At 24.4% G+C, this 16,067-nt stretch overlaps 1 protein-coding gene across 2 annotated transcripts; it reads right to left on the bottom strand.

Moving 5' to 3' along the window:
- Window positions 1–4,863: 4,863 nt before the first annotated feature.
- On the bottom strand, window positions 4,864–14,389 carry Larp4b (La-related protein 4B). 2 transcript variants are annotated; one of them, XM_074244708.1, is made up of 11 exons: window positions 13,947–14,389; window positions 13,354–13,787; window positions 11,411–11,903; window positions 11,078–11,327; window positions 10,764–10,904; window positions 10,132–10,356; window positions 9,761–9,903; window positions 7,774–9,690; window positions 7,305–7,482; window positions 7,120–7,223; window positions 4,864–6,797 (listed from the first exon to the last, which is right to left on the bottom strand). In XM_074244708.1, exons 2-10 carry the CDS (start codon window positions 13,373–13,375, stop codon window positions 7,128–7,130), a joined length of 3,465 nt encoding a protein of 1,154 aa, XP_074100809.1. In that variant the 5' UTR covers window positions 13,376–13,787; window positions 13,947–14,389; the 3' UTR covers window positions 4,864–6,797; window positions 7,120–7,127. The 2 variants fall into 2 exon arrangements, with proteins under 2 accessions (XP_074100809.1, XP_074100810.1); XM_074244709.1 differs by lacking the exon at window positions 13,354–13,787.
- Between the last annotated feature and the right edge of the window lie 1,678 nt (window positions 14,390–16,067).

Genomic DNA, 16,067 nt, shown 5'->3' with positions numbered 1-16,067 from the left:
TGAAAATAGATTTACAGATATATATATATATATATATATATATATATATATATATATATATATATATATATATATATATATATATATATATATATATATATATATTTAATTATCGTAGACTCAATAATTTATGGTAATATTAATTATAATATTAAAGTTAGCCGACGTTTTTAATTTTTTGATTTTCTTTTAATAATTAAATTAAAACTGAAAAATATTTTTAAAAAATTTCACGCATCGTTATTCAAGTTTTTTACAATTGAAAATTTTTTTTTATTTTTTTGTAATTATTTTTTCAGTAAAAAAAAATTCTAAAATTTTTTTAATATGTCGGCTAACTTAATTTTCATATATTAATTAATAATAATTAAGTTAGCCGACATTTTTAATTTATTAAATTATTTAGAAAATATTTTTAAAAAATTGCACTTATAGTTTTTCAAATTTTTTACAATTAAAAATGTTTTTTAATAATTTTTTCAATAAAAAAAAATTCTAAAAATTTTTAAATGTTGGCTAACTTAATTTAATTATTAATTAAATATTTAATCACGTGTGTATCTATATTTAAATGCTTAAATTACTTATGCTGAATATAGACAATATATATTTGAATCTGTTATAAATTAAAGAAGAAATAATCTACATCTCTGACGACTAAGAAGAAATAATTGTTGAATAAAAATGAATGTTAAAACAGGAAAAAAAAAATTGATAGATTTCTAATAGAAAGCTCTAACTAGCGTATATTTATTTATTTAATGATTAATATGTACAAGTTTATTATTGTTTATACTCCTCAATTGTTATATGAAATATTTTTAATGCGTGAGTGTGAATTATATTTTTATTTTTTTTTTCTTACTGTTACTTATCATTGTTTTCTTCACTCTATTATTTTATATTTTATATTCGTTAGTAAATCTATACTAAGTAATTATTAATTAATTCATTTATTTATTTATTAATTACTCTTACAATAATAATCTTAATTATTATAGTTAAAGAAGAAAAAAAGAAAAAACGGTGAATGAGCCTGATGATAATGAAGTAAAAACAAGTTTTTAATTGATAATTAAGTTTATATCCTTATATATATACTATTGTGAAGATAAAAAAATAAATTCAATACGATTAATTAAATATCGAAATAGATATCTCTTTAATAATATTAATCAGGTGTTAAAAATTTAACTTACTTAATATTTACCATTGTTATTACTTCATTGAGTAATAATTATTCCATTATATAACTCGATTCAATTTCAATTGTCATTCACTAAATAATTTTATCAGTCTCACTGATAAAAAAATATCGGCAGTTTTACAATTTTATTTTTATAAAACTGAATTAATATTTTACTAATTAATTAAAGATTTTTATTTCTTCTCCGGGATTTTTTTTAATTAATTTAAAATATTTAAAAACTTGTTAATAAAAATTAGTAAATAAATTAAATGCAACAATTTCAAACTTTATATATTTTAATTTTAATTGTTTATAAAAGAAAAAAAAAATATTCCAATATTATTATTATTATTTAAAATTATAAATTCACATTGTAAGATTATAAATTTTAAAACAATAAAAAAAAAAAAATATTTAATATTAATCGTTAATGATTTTTGCTTTATTATTTTACATCTTAGTTAAATTCTTAATTATATATTTATGTATAATTATATATTTATAAATAATTATAATTATACATACATATATTCATCAAGGAATCCCAGCGAGTGATTTCTTGATTAGAACTTATTTTTATTTATTTTAATCAATATTTATTATTCTTGACATTAAAAAATAAATTCTAAAGACAAAGCGCTAAAAAACCAGTAGCTAAAACGGCGATATTTAATTTTTTCAAAAATTTATTAACAGTAGTTTAATAATTAATAATAATAATGTTTATATATTTAGACGTTTATTTATCATTATTATTATTATTACAGTTATTCTAATTATTTATGTATTTAGTTAATGTTTTTGTATTTTTCTTTTTTCTTTAACCAAAATTCTGTTACTCTTAATAGATACAGTTTACAAATAAAATAAATGTTGACTATATTAATTTTTATTTAATAATTATAATACATATCCGTTCAGACTTTCTAGGCCAGCCCTATGAAATTGGCCTGTAAAACTGAGTGCATATTGTATTTACTGATTTATTAACTCAATTATTTTTTTTTTTAATATGTTGTATTATTATATATTTATATTATATATCATATTTATTATTTATTATCTATGTTCACCATAATAGTAGCTTTTTTTTTACTCATAATTATTAACTTAATTGAATATTTATTTAATTAAAAAAAAAAAAAAAAAAAAAAAAAAAAAAAAAAAAAAAAGTTTCAAGTTCCTCCAATTTTTATCAATAAAAATAAAATAAATTGTTTTAAATTAAGAAATTAAAATAGAATATTTGATCGTTTTTTTTTTTTTTTTTAATTCTTATTATATAGTTAATTTTTATTACGATTATTTTAATTAAAGATAAAACTTTTCGCCATATCTATGTTCAAGAAGACATTTGTTATATTATGAATATTAAATGGCATTAATTATTATTATTATTATTTTTACTATTATTACCCATATGTTGTAATTTTCAATATTATATAATTAAAATTAACATTTTTTTTTCTTCAGCTTATGATTTTTATACATATTTATAATGGAGAGTTTTTTTAAAAGATTGTGGAAGTTTATTTGGTTATTTAGACATATAAATAATTGAGTTAACAATTAATCGTCTCAGATTCAAGGCATTGTCATCAGTAATTATATTCATAATAATATTATTTAAATATCTTAATAAATACATATTTTTTTTTTTTGCAAAATAATTGTATCATGGGGTAGTATGGTGCATTTTAATTTTCCTACACCGTAGTTTATATATTCAAATAATATTAATTAATAACATGTGTCTCATTATAAATTCCTACTTGATAAAACAATTAATGATTTCTTCTTTAAATTTTATTATTTTTAAAAATTCATGTGAATTTTTTATTTATTAAATTAAATGAAGTATTATTAAATTTATATTTTTTTTAAATGTTCACAAAAATTAGAAATTTATTATGAAACTATAAAAATAATAATAATAATAATAATAATAATAATAATAATAATAATAATAATAATAATAATAATAATAATAAGCGAAAATACTTTTAAAAAATACATAATGATGTTAAAGCGACTTTTTATATATTATTAAGTCTTTCCATAACTTGTATTTATATAATATAATATAATATAATATGAAGAGTGATGTAGCATTAATAATTTCATTATTTTATTAATTGTATTTTCCGTATGAGAAAAAATAATGTAATACTATCATACAATGAACTTTACGTTAATAATAATAATGCTTTGCAAAAGCATTTTAATAGATAACAATATATATGATCGTATATAATAAGTCATAATAATGGACTATGTTTATTTATTTATTTTTTTTTTTTTTTCTTTCTAAAACACTTGTTCTGTTATATTATACCTGATTATTTGATTGTATTTAATATTTACAATAATAATAGTACTTTACTCTACAATTACTATTACTATTTTTATTTATTATTATTATTATTATTATTATTATTATATTAATATAACTATATAGCCACATGTATGATAATATCTGACAGTTTTTTTCTCATTATAACTAAACCAGGAGTTGGATCAAACGCCATTTTAATATTCAATGTTTATTCTCAATACTACATTACATTTACATAAAACACCATTTATTTATTTATTTATCTATTAATTAAATCCTAATTTTATTTTTTTGTTCTTTTATGTTTTGTCAATTTTTTTTCTTAGATTTTTTGTGATTCGGTAACTTTTTTTTTTTATTTTTTTTATTTTTAAATCGTAAGATAAATGAGTTGCATGATGGGCATATATATATATATATATATTAACTCATATGGGGTATCCCATGTCAAATCGACGACTGTTGAACCAGACTCCTTTAAATTTAGCTAAAGTATCCTTTGAAAAAAATTTTTGAAAATTTTTTTATCCAACCCAAAAAAAATTTTGAAAAAAAAAAAAAATTCTTAAAAATGTCTTTCAAAGGGTACTTTAGCTAAATCTCAACGGGTCAGGTCAAAATTGGTCGATTTGGGATGGAAAATCCCATATTTATATACACATACATACACAATTTTAATTCCACATTCAAATGTATGATTAAGTATTGTTAAATTTAATTTTTTAAATTCCAACCACTGTCATTATTTCCGTAAATTGTTTGTTTAATTATTTATGATTAATATTATAAACAAATATATCAATTGAGGTAAAGTATAAAAAAATTAAAAGGCAACGTCTAATTTTTTTTTGTAAATAATTATAACAGCTAATACCGACTATTATCTCCATTAATTAATCATCTCGATTTTTAAATATATATTTTATAATTATTTGTTGCTTTGTAATTATTCTTATTATAAATAATGAATTTATTATTATTATTATTATTATTATTATTATTATTATTATTATTATTATTATTATTATTGTTGTTATTATTCGTATCTATTTTTCAATTCTTTACGCATATCAGTAACAAATATATCGTATGCGTATTTTTTTTTTATTTTTATTATTTTATTTTTCTTAATTATTTATTTATTTAATCATAAGATTTATATTATACTTATCAATTAATAATAATAATAATCATACAATAACACCTAAAGCCAAGCTCCTTTAATATACATTAACACTTGAGGCACTTAATTGTGTGCTCAAATTTATAGTAAACCGTTTTGACATGACACTGTTTTTACATTAGATTACATTAATTGCCAAAGCAAAAATTACAAACGTTGTTTTTTTTTTTTTTTTTTTTTTTCTAATTCAATACATTCGCATAAATTCTTAATCTTATTTATTTAATTCAACAATCAAATGTTCATTTAACATTCGTTGCATCAAATAAAAAAAAAAAACTTACGCTATTTATTGATGCAAATAAAAATAAAAGTAATAAACAGATCAAGTGACAAATAAACGTTATTTAGTGTCTCAAAAATCAATGGAAAATATATTTGAAGCTTTTTAAAACTTTTTTTTTTTATTTTTTCACTTTTTATAATTATCATTATTTTTAGAATTTAAAAAACTAATTCCGTTATTTATTATATCGTGTTCCAGATGCCAAAAGGGCGTATAAAAAATTTTTTTTCGGGAATCAACGCATCCGAAATTTGGAGAAATGCTAAAAAAAAATTTTATTCGCCCTCGGATGCCATAAGGGCGTATAATAAAAATTCTTTTTTTTTTCTAAGTCCAAAAAAAATTTTAAGTTTGAAAAAAAAATTTTTTTGGACTTGGAAAAAAAAAAATGTATTTTATACGCTTTTTATGGCATCTGTAACGCGATACAAAATTTGCAGTAAGATAATGCAATAAAAAAAAAATTATCTTATCTTATTCCCCGTTAATTAAACTATATATGCATTTTTTTTTGTCACAATAGATACTTAAATAAAAATTTTTAAATCAAAATATCATATAAATATCAATTTTAATTTGAAATAATTATTTTTCTACTATCCGACATGTACAACCATTCCTTTTAACATTATGGAAGTCATTGGTATGAATATCTATCGCATATCAACATATCTCATTGAAAATAAAAGCAATCAAATGGTTGATTAATTTTTGTGCTGATAAATTTCAATCTTTACATATATGTCTTAAAAAAGGAAAAATAATAAATAAAACACCTAACCAATAGTTAAGAAAAATTCCCAAACAATCAAATATAAATTAAAAAAAAAAAAAAAAAAAAAAAAAAAATAGTTAATTATTTTTACATTCTAAAAAAAAAAAAAACAATCTTATAACTTATCAAATATGAGGTGTGGTATCTTTTGTTTGTAATGTTATACGAGAGAAAAAATAATAAAGAAAGATAACTTACGCTTAACTAACTTTTAAATAACATTATCGTTATTAATGTGATCAAACTATGGTTATTGTTATTTGAATAATATTTCGTTTAAAATTATTCCTTTTTTTTTCTAGCACTCTCGTTGTCGCTTCTCAATTTTTAAAAATGACTATTTTATAAACACATTCGTTGCTTAAAATATATTCTGTGTCCTGATGATTTTGGATTTTGGCACAAAACTATCTATTATTTTATCATTATTATTGTTATATTTATTATTATTTTATTTTTTTCTTAATTTCTTCTTTTACTAAAAACTAAAAAAATTAATATTAATAAGTAATAAATCATATTATTTAATTTATTACAATTTTTGAGTCTCGTTAATATAAATTAACAAATACTCTTAAAATTACTGAAATTTATTTTTAAGTTTTGAATTAATGTATTTTTTCATAAGCATTTTTTTTTTTTTAATTTGCGAAAAAATTCTCCATTTTTTATCTTATTTTTCATTATCATTATTATTATTTTAATTTATTAATTAATATTAATAAATTATGAAACGTTAAATATTGTTTATCATACAATAATAATAATAATAATAATAATAATAATAATAATAATAATAATATAGGCAAAATCACTGTACAACGTAAAAAGTTATTATGCTTTTCGTAACCACTTGTACAACCTGAATAAAAAAATCACTGTTGACAATACAAGCAGCAGCAATCGAGTGTTTTCTTTTTTTTTCATTTAACGTTCGTTTATTCCTTTTTTAGTTAAAAAAAAGTAAAGAAACAAACCAATGATGACGGCAGAATATTTAGTTTTCTTTTTCATCAATTGCAGAAACGCCTGAAAAAAATATATCAACTAAATATGAGCAATTAAAAAAAAATATTTTTTTTTTTTTTAATGTCAGTGAAAATGACTAAGTAATTTTTTTTGTATTTTAAACACTATTAAAAATGAATTATGTGATAATTTAAACGTAAGTCATTACGCTTATATTTCTTTCTCGCTTTATGAGCGTGGCTCCGCCCTGACACTACTCAACTTAGGGCGTTTACTTAAGCTCGATATAATATAACAGCCCGTAAGAGTTGAAATAATCGATTTAAAAAAAAATATTAATGTATTGAACTATTGGAAATTATTTGAAAGTAAGTAAACTTACATAGTAGGTTATTCATTCGTATCTTTTTCATCTATTTTGTGTTTGGTACAAGGTTGTTCACGACAATGTTGAGCTACTTGGGCATAGCTTGGCCTGTTGAGGTCCTGAGTAATGAATTTTAATTAATTAATTAATTATTAAATTAAATAAATTGTTACTGATTTTTATTTAAAAAAATAACTTACTAAAGGATAGGCCGAGGCCACTCCTGTTTGTAATTGAGGAGGATTTTGTGGGACAGTAGGGATGTTGTCACAATTGCACCTCATTACTGGCTCAGACTTTTCAGCAGCATGGGTTTTTGTACTTATGGCCTCGTCCACACCGTTCACCATCAAATTTGTGTCATCAGTCTTAATAGATCTGTTGAAAATAAATAAATTTATTTTTAATTCAATTCAATTTATTTTATAGACTTTAATCTATATTATTTTTAGTAAAAAAATTTTTTATTAAATTTTTATTATTAAAAAAATTCAATTTTTTTTCAGACTCAATTCAAGTCATAATTTAATTAATTAATTAACTGAAGCAATAGTAAGAATTGATAAATTTTTTTTTGTATTTCTTGTACACTCATCAATATGAATAAAAATCACTTTCTATTGACATAATTGAATTTAAAAAAAAAAAAAAAAAAAAAAAAATACTTACTTATTGGGAGATGACGGGGGAGTGAGAGTGACAATGCCGTAAATGTTGTCATTAGTGACATTGCTCGCACCGGTAACAACAGTAGCATTCATAACAGATCCACCCGAAGCGATAACAATATTAGCAGCAGCATCCTCAATGGGTTGCCCGAGTACACCCGATACAGTAACAACACCAGTAGCTGTACCAGCAGCTCCACAAATTACCAATCCTGGACTAGTTGATCTGCTATTCAGCTGATTAACACCAACTACCGTCGGTACAAAAGTCATCGACGAAGATGAAAATGATATCTGACCCTCCTTGGGCATTGGCAATGTCATATCTTTTGTGCTTTTTATTTTGGCCGTACCTTTAACAACATCTGACAGCCTATTTTGTGATTGTAACGCGGCAACAGCACCACTACTACAACCACCAGCACCACTACTTACAGTAACATTACTACTAGGACTATTACTATTACTGTTACCACTACCACCACCACCACCACCACCACCACCACCACCACTACTACCACCACCACCACCACCTCCACCACCACTATTATTACTACTACTATTATACTCAATCACTGTACTTGATTCGCTGGCAGTACTGTGTGATTTTATTAAATCAGCATCTAGACCAGGTAATGGTGGAAATGCCGTAGCTTCCAAATCAAATTGTACGACACTGCGATTGCTGTAGGACGATAAAGTCGAGGATGTGTGAGTGTTGCTGTTATTACTAACATCTTTGTTATTGATACCGCTGCTACTGTTGTAATTATTATTATTATTATTATTATTATTATTATTATTATTATTATTATTACTGCTGCTGCCACTGTTGCTATTATGAAAACTGTTGCTGGGATTATTGTGATGATAGTTGTGAGGATGATGATGATGGTGGTGCTGATGATGGTGCTGATGATGGTGACTGTTGGATCCAGCGGTAGGATTACCACCAACAGCACTTCTATCGTGCCTATCACGATCAACACCAAATCCTCCTCCTCCACCTCCAGCAGCAGCAGAATGATTGCCCTCCCGAATAGACGGCAATGTGCTGTTGCTTTTAGACATAGCGTTGTCTTGATCTTTGGTCCTGCGGTGAATACGATGACGGTACTGCAAGCTGCCTCCACTGCGGTCTCTGTCTCCACGATCGCTTCTTACATCCCGGTCTCCGCGCTCACTGTGGTATCCTCTCTCGCGTTCACCTTTATTGTCACGATCACGATCACGATCTCTGTCACCTCTGTCACCATCTCGGTCAGTGTTGGCGTTAGTATTACCAGTTACAGAAGTATTACTACCAATAGAATGATAGTTATGATGATAAGGCTCATTATCATGGACATTTGCTTTGGAAATATTACCACCGGAGAAGTGGGTGTCGCCAGCCACGCTTGAAGACAGAGTGTGAGGCGATGACGAAGACGAGGAGGATGAAGATGATGATGACGATGACGAAGAAGATGACAGCGTGGATAACGATGATAGTGCTGATGATGAATGGAATTTTGTGCCGCTTATTTGATTATGGTGATGCTGTTGGTGGTGGTGGTGCTTCTGTTGCTGATGGTGTTGGTTCTGATGGTGGTGGTTATGATGATGGTGATAAGATGTTGATTTTGGTGACGCTGAATAGTTGGACGATAAAACTGGTAATGTTGTGGTTGCTGTTGTTATTGTCGTTGTCAACATTGAATTATTCCCGGAATTTCCATTACTATTGTTGTTATGATTGTTAGTCGTAGAAGTAATAGCAGTAGTAGGAGTATTGTTGTTGTTATTGGTGTTGTTGTTGTTGTTGTTATTGCTGGTATGCATATTGGAATTCAATTTTGGTGGATGGTTCATACGACCCATGTGTGACATACCACTGTCAATTGGACCACCTCTGTCAGATCCATTTCTGTGTTTGTTTCTAAAAAAAATTCATTTATTCTATAAAACTATTGTATGATTTATAAAATGGTTATTAGAAAAAAATTTACCTATTTCGTGGATTAAACCTTGTGTGTGGTTTAAATGAATTGTGCGGTGTCATTCCGTTCATTGTGAATACACTGGTCATGTCGAAATAAGCCGGACTTGCTGGACCCCAGTGCATCATCGATGGAGTGTAAAATGGCTGGTGCTAATTTTTTATAAATTATTTTAGTGAATAAAGTACGGGAAAAAATTATTGAAGAAGATTAACTATTAATTATTGGAAAAAATATCTTCAGGGGTCAATTTGACATATTTTTAATATTAAAAATATAAAAAATAAGAAAAAAATAAAATTTATTAAAAATATTTTGTCCAATTTTTGTCTTAAGGATATTTTATGATTTTTTAATAAAGATTATTATGAAGTACTTACGTAGACCTGTATCTGGTTGGGGTATGGCGGTATTGTGGTTTGGGGCATGGTAGTACCATTGGTGTATAGGAAGCGTTGTTGACCAGGTGGATAACTAGTTGGATCAAAAACTGGCGGTGGTGGAGGAGTTCGAAAGCCGTTTTTTATGCTACTAACTCCAGCCACCGTAGGAATTGGTAGCCTGTTCATTGGTTTAGCTTTTATACGAGCCATTATAGGCTTTCCCTGTAGAAACAAAAAAATAAATATGTATCAATACTTATGGAACTAAGGTATTTTTCTAGTAGTTTTTCAGTCACATCAAAATTTTTATTTGTTATTCAATTACGTGTTTATTTGATAAACCTTTTATCAGCTCAAACTCATGAGTTTAAAGGCCATGTTGTCTATATTTCTATCTTTTCATGAGTTCAAGTGGTGTTTACATGTAGTTTCATTTATTTAAAAAATTATTTACTAATAATCATAAATAAAATATTGATAAAATAATGAATAAATAAAATTGAACATTTTATCACTAATGAATAATATTGTCATGAGTATCATGATGATTAGAAGGTGGATATTTAAATATTTCTGTTGTTTTTTTTTTTTTTTTTTTTTTTTTTTTTTTTTTTTTACAAATAACTCACCTGAAATTCTCTAACTTCTTCGCGTAAAAACCTGTAGGCCTTCTGGGCGTCTTCATCTGATTCAAAAGTAACATACCATGAGCTATTGTGGGCAAACTCACATGATATTACTTTTGGACACCCTTCTCCCGAGAACAAATTCTAATAAAAAGAAAAAAAAATATAATTAAGTAACTTAATAAATTATTATTATTATTATTGATTGAAAGTTAGAACAATAATCAATAATTTTTAATTTTCTGAACAAATTTTTGTTTAATAATAATAAAAAAATTTTTAAAAGTATTATTATTATATTATTATATTAGACAAACCTTGACTTCTTCCAATGGTGTGTTGTCTGGAATTTCCCGTAAAATAACTATACATCGTTTATGATTAGGTCTAACTTTTTGTCCCTCTTCATCAACTTGTACATTTGGCGATTCACGTAACACTTGAGTAATCAATTTAATATCTTTAGTTAATTTTTTAACTTGATTGAAGTTTGCGACTGTCCATATGGGCACATATTGATCATTATCCATTTGTGATAATAAGTATGTATCATTTGCTAAATTTTCTCTGTAATACATCAAACAAACCATCATTAAGACTGATGACCCTAAGAACTTATCTAAAAAAAAATAAAAATAAAAATAGCGTACCTAGAGAAATAATATTCGAGCTGTGAAGAGAGCATTTGTTTAAGTTGATCTAATGGAATGCCAGATGTCGGTAATTCAGTCATTAATGCTGGTGACATTTGAACATCCAAGGGATTAACTTCAACAGGAACATAACCAAGGTTAACTCCAACTCTCAGAGCACCGGCAACATCTGGAGGTGCAGCACCGGCAATTGAAGGAGGATTACCACCGCCTCCACCGTCACTGGTACCACCAGTAATGTCAGCAGAGCCAGCTAGACCACCAACAGTACCGCTTAATCTTATCGAGTGTTGAGGCGAAGGCTCAATACCACCCATTGTAGTTGGGTCGAGCATCAGTTCGCCTGGTACAGATCCTCCGTTCATGACACTGTAATCTAAGCTGGTGTTTGCAATAACTGTACCACCGACAGAACCCAAGGGTTCAGGGGTGGCTGGGTAAACCGCCCCTGGTGGGAGCTTCCCGATGTCCCCATTCATGTACACGTAACCTTAAAAACAAACAAAATATTTAGAATTATTAGAATCATTAATTAATTTTAATTATTATAAAACTTATATTCCTAATTAATTTTTTTACGATTCATTATTTTTATTTTTAATGATGACATTAAAGTTAGCAGTCACTTGAACATTTTTTAATTTTATTCAACAAATAAATTTACTTCAATAAATTGCATTTTTGATTTTTAAAAATTTCTATATGTTAATTTTTTTTGCCATAATTTATTTGTTACTAAAATTCTAAAAAAATTATCAAAAAGCGGCTAAATTTATTTTTATTTATTAATATAAACATTAGGAAGTTAGATAAAATACCTCAAGTTAATAAAAGTTCAATAAAAATTTAATTAACTGTAATAATTTGTCAACTTTAACGTGTAATAATTAATAATGAACCGATTATTTCTAGAAACATTAAAAGAAGTACTTTGTCATACTGATTCATACGTGATAACAATTTTTTATAGTGTTATTATTATTTTTGTCTTGTATTTATTTACGTGTTCTCTGAATTATATAATTATTACTTTTTTAATCACTAGTTGATTGATAGTCCAATTCGACGAAAATATTAAGATAAAATTAACCAAACTTTAATAATTATGTTTTTGCCATCATTAAAATTATTCAAAATAACAATAATATTTATGAAAATTAATTAGCTGACATTTAAAAATTTTGATAATTTATTTTATTGAAAAATAATTTTTAAAAAATGAAAAAAAAAAAAAAAAAAAATTTTTTTTCAATTTTATGTCCAGTTTTTTAAATTCTAATTTAATTAAAATAAAAAATCATCTAGTGTCGGTTAATTTTAGTATCATTAATATATAAAAATTAATTTAGCTGACATCTTAACTTTTTTAGAATTTTTTTTACTAATAAAATAATTAAAAAAACTATTTGTGCAATTTTTTAAAAATATTTTTTTATAGCTAATTCAATTAATAAAAAAAGTGAACATTTTTTGCTGTCGGCTAATTTTAATATCATTAATATTTCATCAATAAATAAAGAAGTTAACTTTAAAATTAAAAATAAATAAATTAAACAATAACACATATGTATTTTTTGATGAAAAAAATAATAGCTGTTTTTAAAATGGAAGAACAATAATAGTTATTATAATAATGATGAATCATACGTTAGTAATGATAGTAATAATTTTCGAAAAATGATTATAAAAAGTCGAAGAATTAATCAACAGCAGTCGTAATAATTACATCAGAAAAATTATGTCGAAAAAAAAAAAAATAATAATAATAATAATGAATTTATAATTACTAAAGTAACATTAAATTGATGTCGATAGTTATATATTGATAGCATTTAATAGGAATAGCGATGGCAACAGTATAAGTATTAATGATGATGATAATGACAAATTACGTTAACATAAAATATGTTTATAAAAGACAGTATAATAACGTTAAGTACCGTCGTTGTAGACTAAACGCATCGACGACAATGTGATAAATTGGTAATATGTATGGACAAGATATGCAATATGTTGGATATCAGCACTGGCCAAATATAGAGTGAGACGTTTGGCCGGGCTCTCTTTTAATGTGTAATGATCACCGCACGCAATCAGTTTTGTAAAAAGATGACAACCACTACGGAAGTACAACACTTAATACGTATGGATATAACAATATATATCACCATTCATTTTTACAATAAACCACGTAAAATCAACCTGATTGTATAATATATAATATATATAGATATATATGCCTCCATACATACATATATATATTCACTCGTCTATATATATCTACACATATACATAAATGTAATCTCACACAAGCTCAGTAACATGTATACATATACATTACTACGATATGGACAAAACGTATGGATTCATTTATCTGAAACACATTAATGTACCAAAAATTAATAATTATTTACTAAAATTTAATAATTATTTTTAATTACACACCCATACTCACATACGCACAATTAACACAAAATTATAAAATATTTAAATTACATATTAATAAGATAATAAAAAAAAAAAAAGTACTAACTTTACTACAGACTTTAAACTAGACGTTCGTAATTCGCAGTCTTTAGGATGTTAATCGTAGTTGTCGATAACACATTTAAATACACCGTATTTAATGTTTTATTATTATTCAATATTGTTTTTATTTTTTCATTACTTTTCCTCAATTATTTATTATTTTACTTGCTGATTATTTATTATATATTATTATTTATTGTTATGCGTTATTTTACACATTAAATGATACATCACGACAATGTGAATTATGTCTTTTAATTATTATTTAATAATAATAATCTTTTTATTATTTTTTTAACGAAATAATAATCAGTTTTAATAACGTTAATACGTTTGTTATAAATTTTTTTTTCTTACCGAGAAGAAGGAATCAACTCAACACACCAATTTCTCAAGGAAACTACAAAATGGCCGACACTCTGAAAGGCACATGCCGTCAGTGAAATGCATTGTGGGCTAATGGATTATACATATACATACTTGTACATGCCCTGTACACACCTGATTTTTGTTGTGTTTGTAAGCGCGTTTGTTATACCTATACATACCATGAATATGTAGAATGTGTAATTCGAGTACTGCGACATCTTACAACACACAACTATTAAAGCCGTATAACAAAATATACTCCCGCTATTTTTTTTAAAAACCGGATATGACCAGGTTTTTTTATTTATTTATTATTTTTATTATTTCTTCTTTAATTGTAGATTTTTTTTTTATAATTAAATCATTTTTAATATTTGAATTTTTAGATTTTAAATCTGCGCCGGCGCGAAAAAATTACGCGGGAAAATTTTGAATATGAAATTTACACTTTTTAAATATTTTAAATAAAATTTTAATTTTTTAATTAAAATATAGAAAATTTAAAACGAAATTTCAGATATATTCTTCTTTAAAATTATTTAATAATTTCTAATGTCCGTCAACTTCAGTGTTAGAATTTTTTATCATTTAAAGAAATTCTATTTCAGCTACTTTCACGTTTATGGAAAATTTTAACGATTAATTAATTAAAAAAAAAATGTAAATTTTATTTTTCACAATTGTAAATTTATATTTTTCTTCATTTAAAATTTTTTTTTAATCCCAAGAATTTTCATAACTGTTTTTCCTGTTATTACATATTATCAGTAACTTACTTAAAGATTTTTTTGCATGATAATTTGATAATGTAAATGGCGATTGAACTTTGCTTAATAGGCGTTACGGAATGTTACAATTTATTTTTTACTCCATATAATAAAATGCTCATTATATTAAAAACAGAAAGTTTCATAAACCAGCCAACTTATACAATGTAAAAAAAAAAGGTTTTTTTTCTTCACACAAAATTAATTTGATATTTTTTTAAATAAATCATTGCAAAAAAATTGACATGTAAAAATTAAAAAAAAAATTGAAAATGCAATTTTTTAAAATAATTTTTCAGAAAAAATTTATTTGTTAAAAAAAAAACAACTAAAAAATAATCAAGTGACTGCTAATTTTAAATGAGAATTAATTTAGCAGATATTTAATAATTTTTTTATGATTCATATAAATAAATTAAAACTCGGTGAAGAGATAAAGATGATGATGAATCATCGTGAATATATGACAGATTTATAACACCAGCGTACATATGATATAACATAATTATTAATTTTAGCTTAAATCGAAATTATCAGAATTATCATTATCTGTCTACTCGAGTCTATTTGTCTCTTGTCGCAGTATGAGGTCTTGCATAATAATGATACATACATAAATAAAATAAACATATACAACATATAAAATTAAGTTATCTAACATTTCAAAATTTTAATAATTTATTGTATTGAAAAATTATTTAAAAAAAATTTTTTTTTTAATTTTCCCGGTAGAAAATTTTAAAAATTACACATGCAATTTAAAAAAAAAATTTTTTTTGTAAAATTGAATAAAAGAAAAATAATTAAAAAATTTCACATGCAGAAAATTAAAAAAATTACACATACAATTTAAAAAAAAATTTTTTTTTTATAATTAAATTAAAGAAAAATAATTAAAAAATTGAAAACGTCGGCTAACTTAAATATTATATACAATATATTAGAGTAGGGCCTATTAGAGCTTTTAACTCTGATACTTTTGCTACTTA

This window comes from Cotesia typhae, unplaced genomic scaffold (assembly GCF_013202065.1).
Source record: "Cotesia typhae breed Kobodo isofemale line unplaced genomic scaffold, CoteBio_Ctyphae contig_44, whole genome shotgun sequence".
NCBI classification, from domain to species: domain Eukaryota; kingdom Metazoa; phylum Arthropoda; class Insecta; order Hymenoptera; family Braconidae; genus Cotesia; species Cotesia typhae.
Note: the sequence above shows the minus strand (reverse complement) of the source record. Positions and strands in the feature narration are given on the sequence as shown.

Bases quoted from the DNA above. Each gene is read 5' to 3' on its own strand.
- Larp4b (XM_074244708.1), bottom strand. From the start codon at position 13,375: ATGCGTTTAGTCTACAACGACG. The intron at 11,328-11,410 runs GTACGCTATTTT...GATGTATTACAG, and splicing joins CTCGAATATTATTTCTCTAG to AGAAAATTTAGCAAATGATA. The intron at 10,905-11,077 runs GTTTGTCTAATA...TCTTTTTATTAG, and splicing joins CACCATTGGAAGAAGTCAAG to AATTTGTTCTCGGGAGAAGG.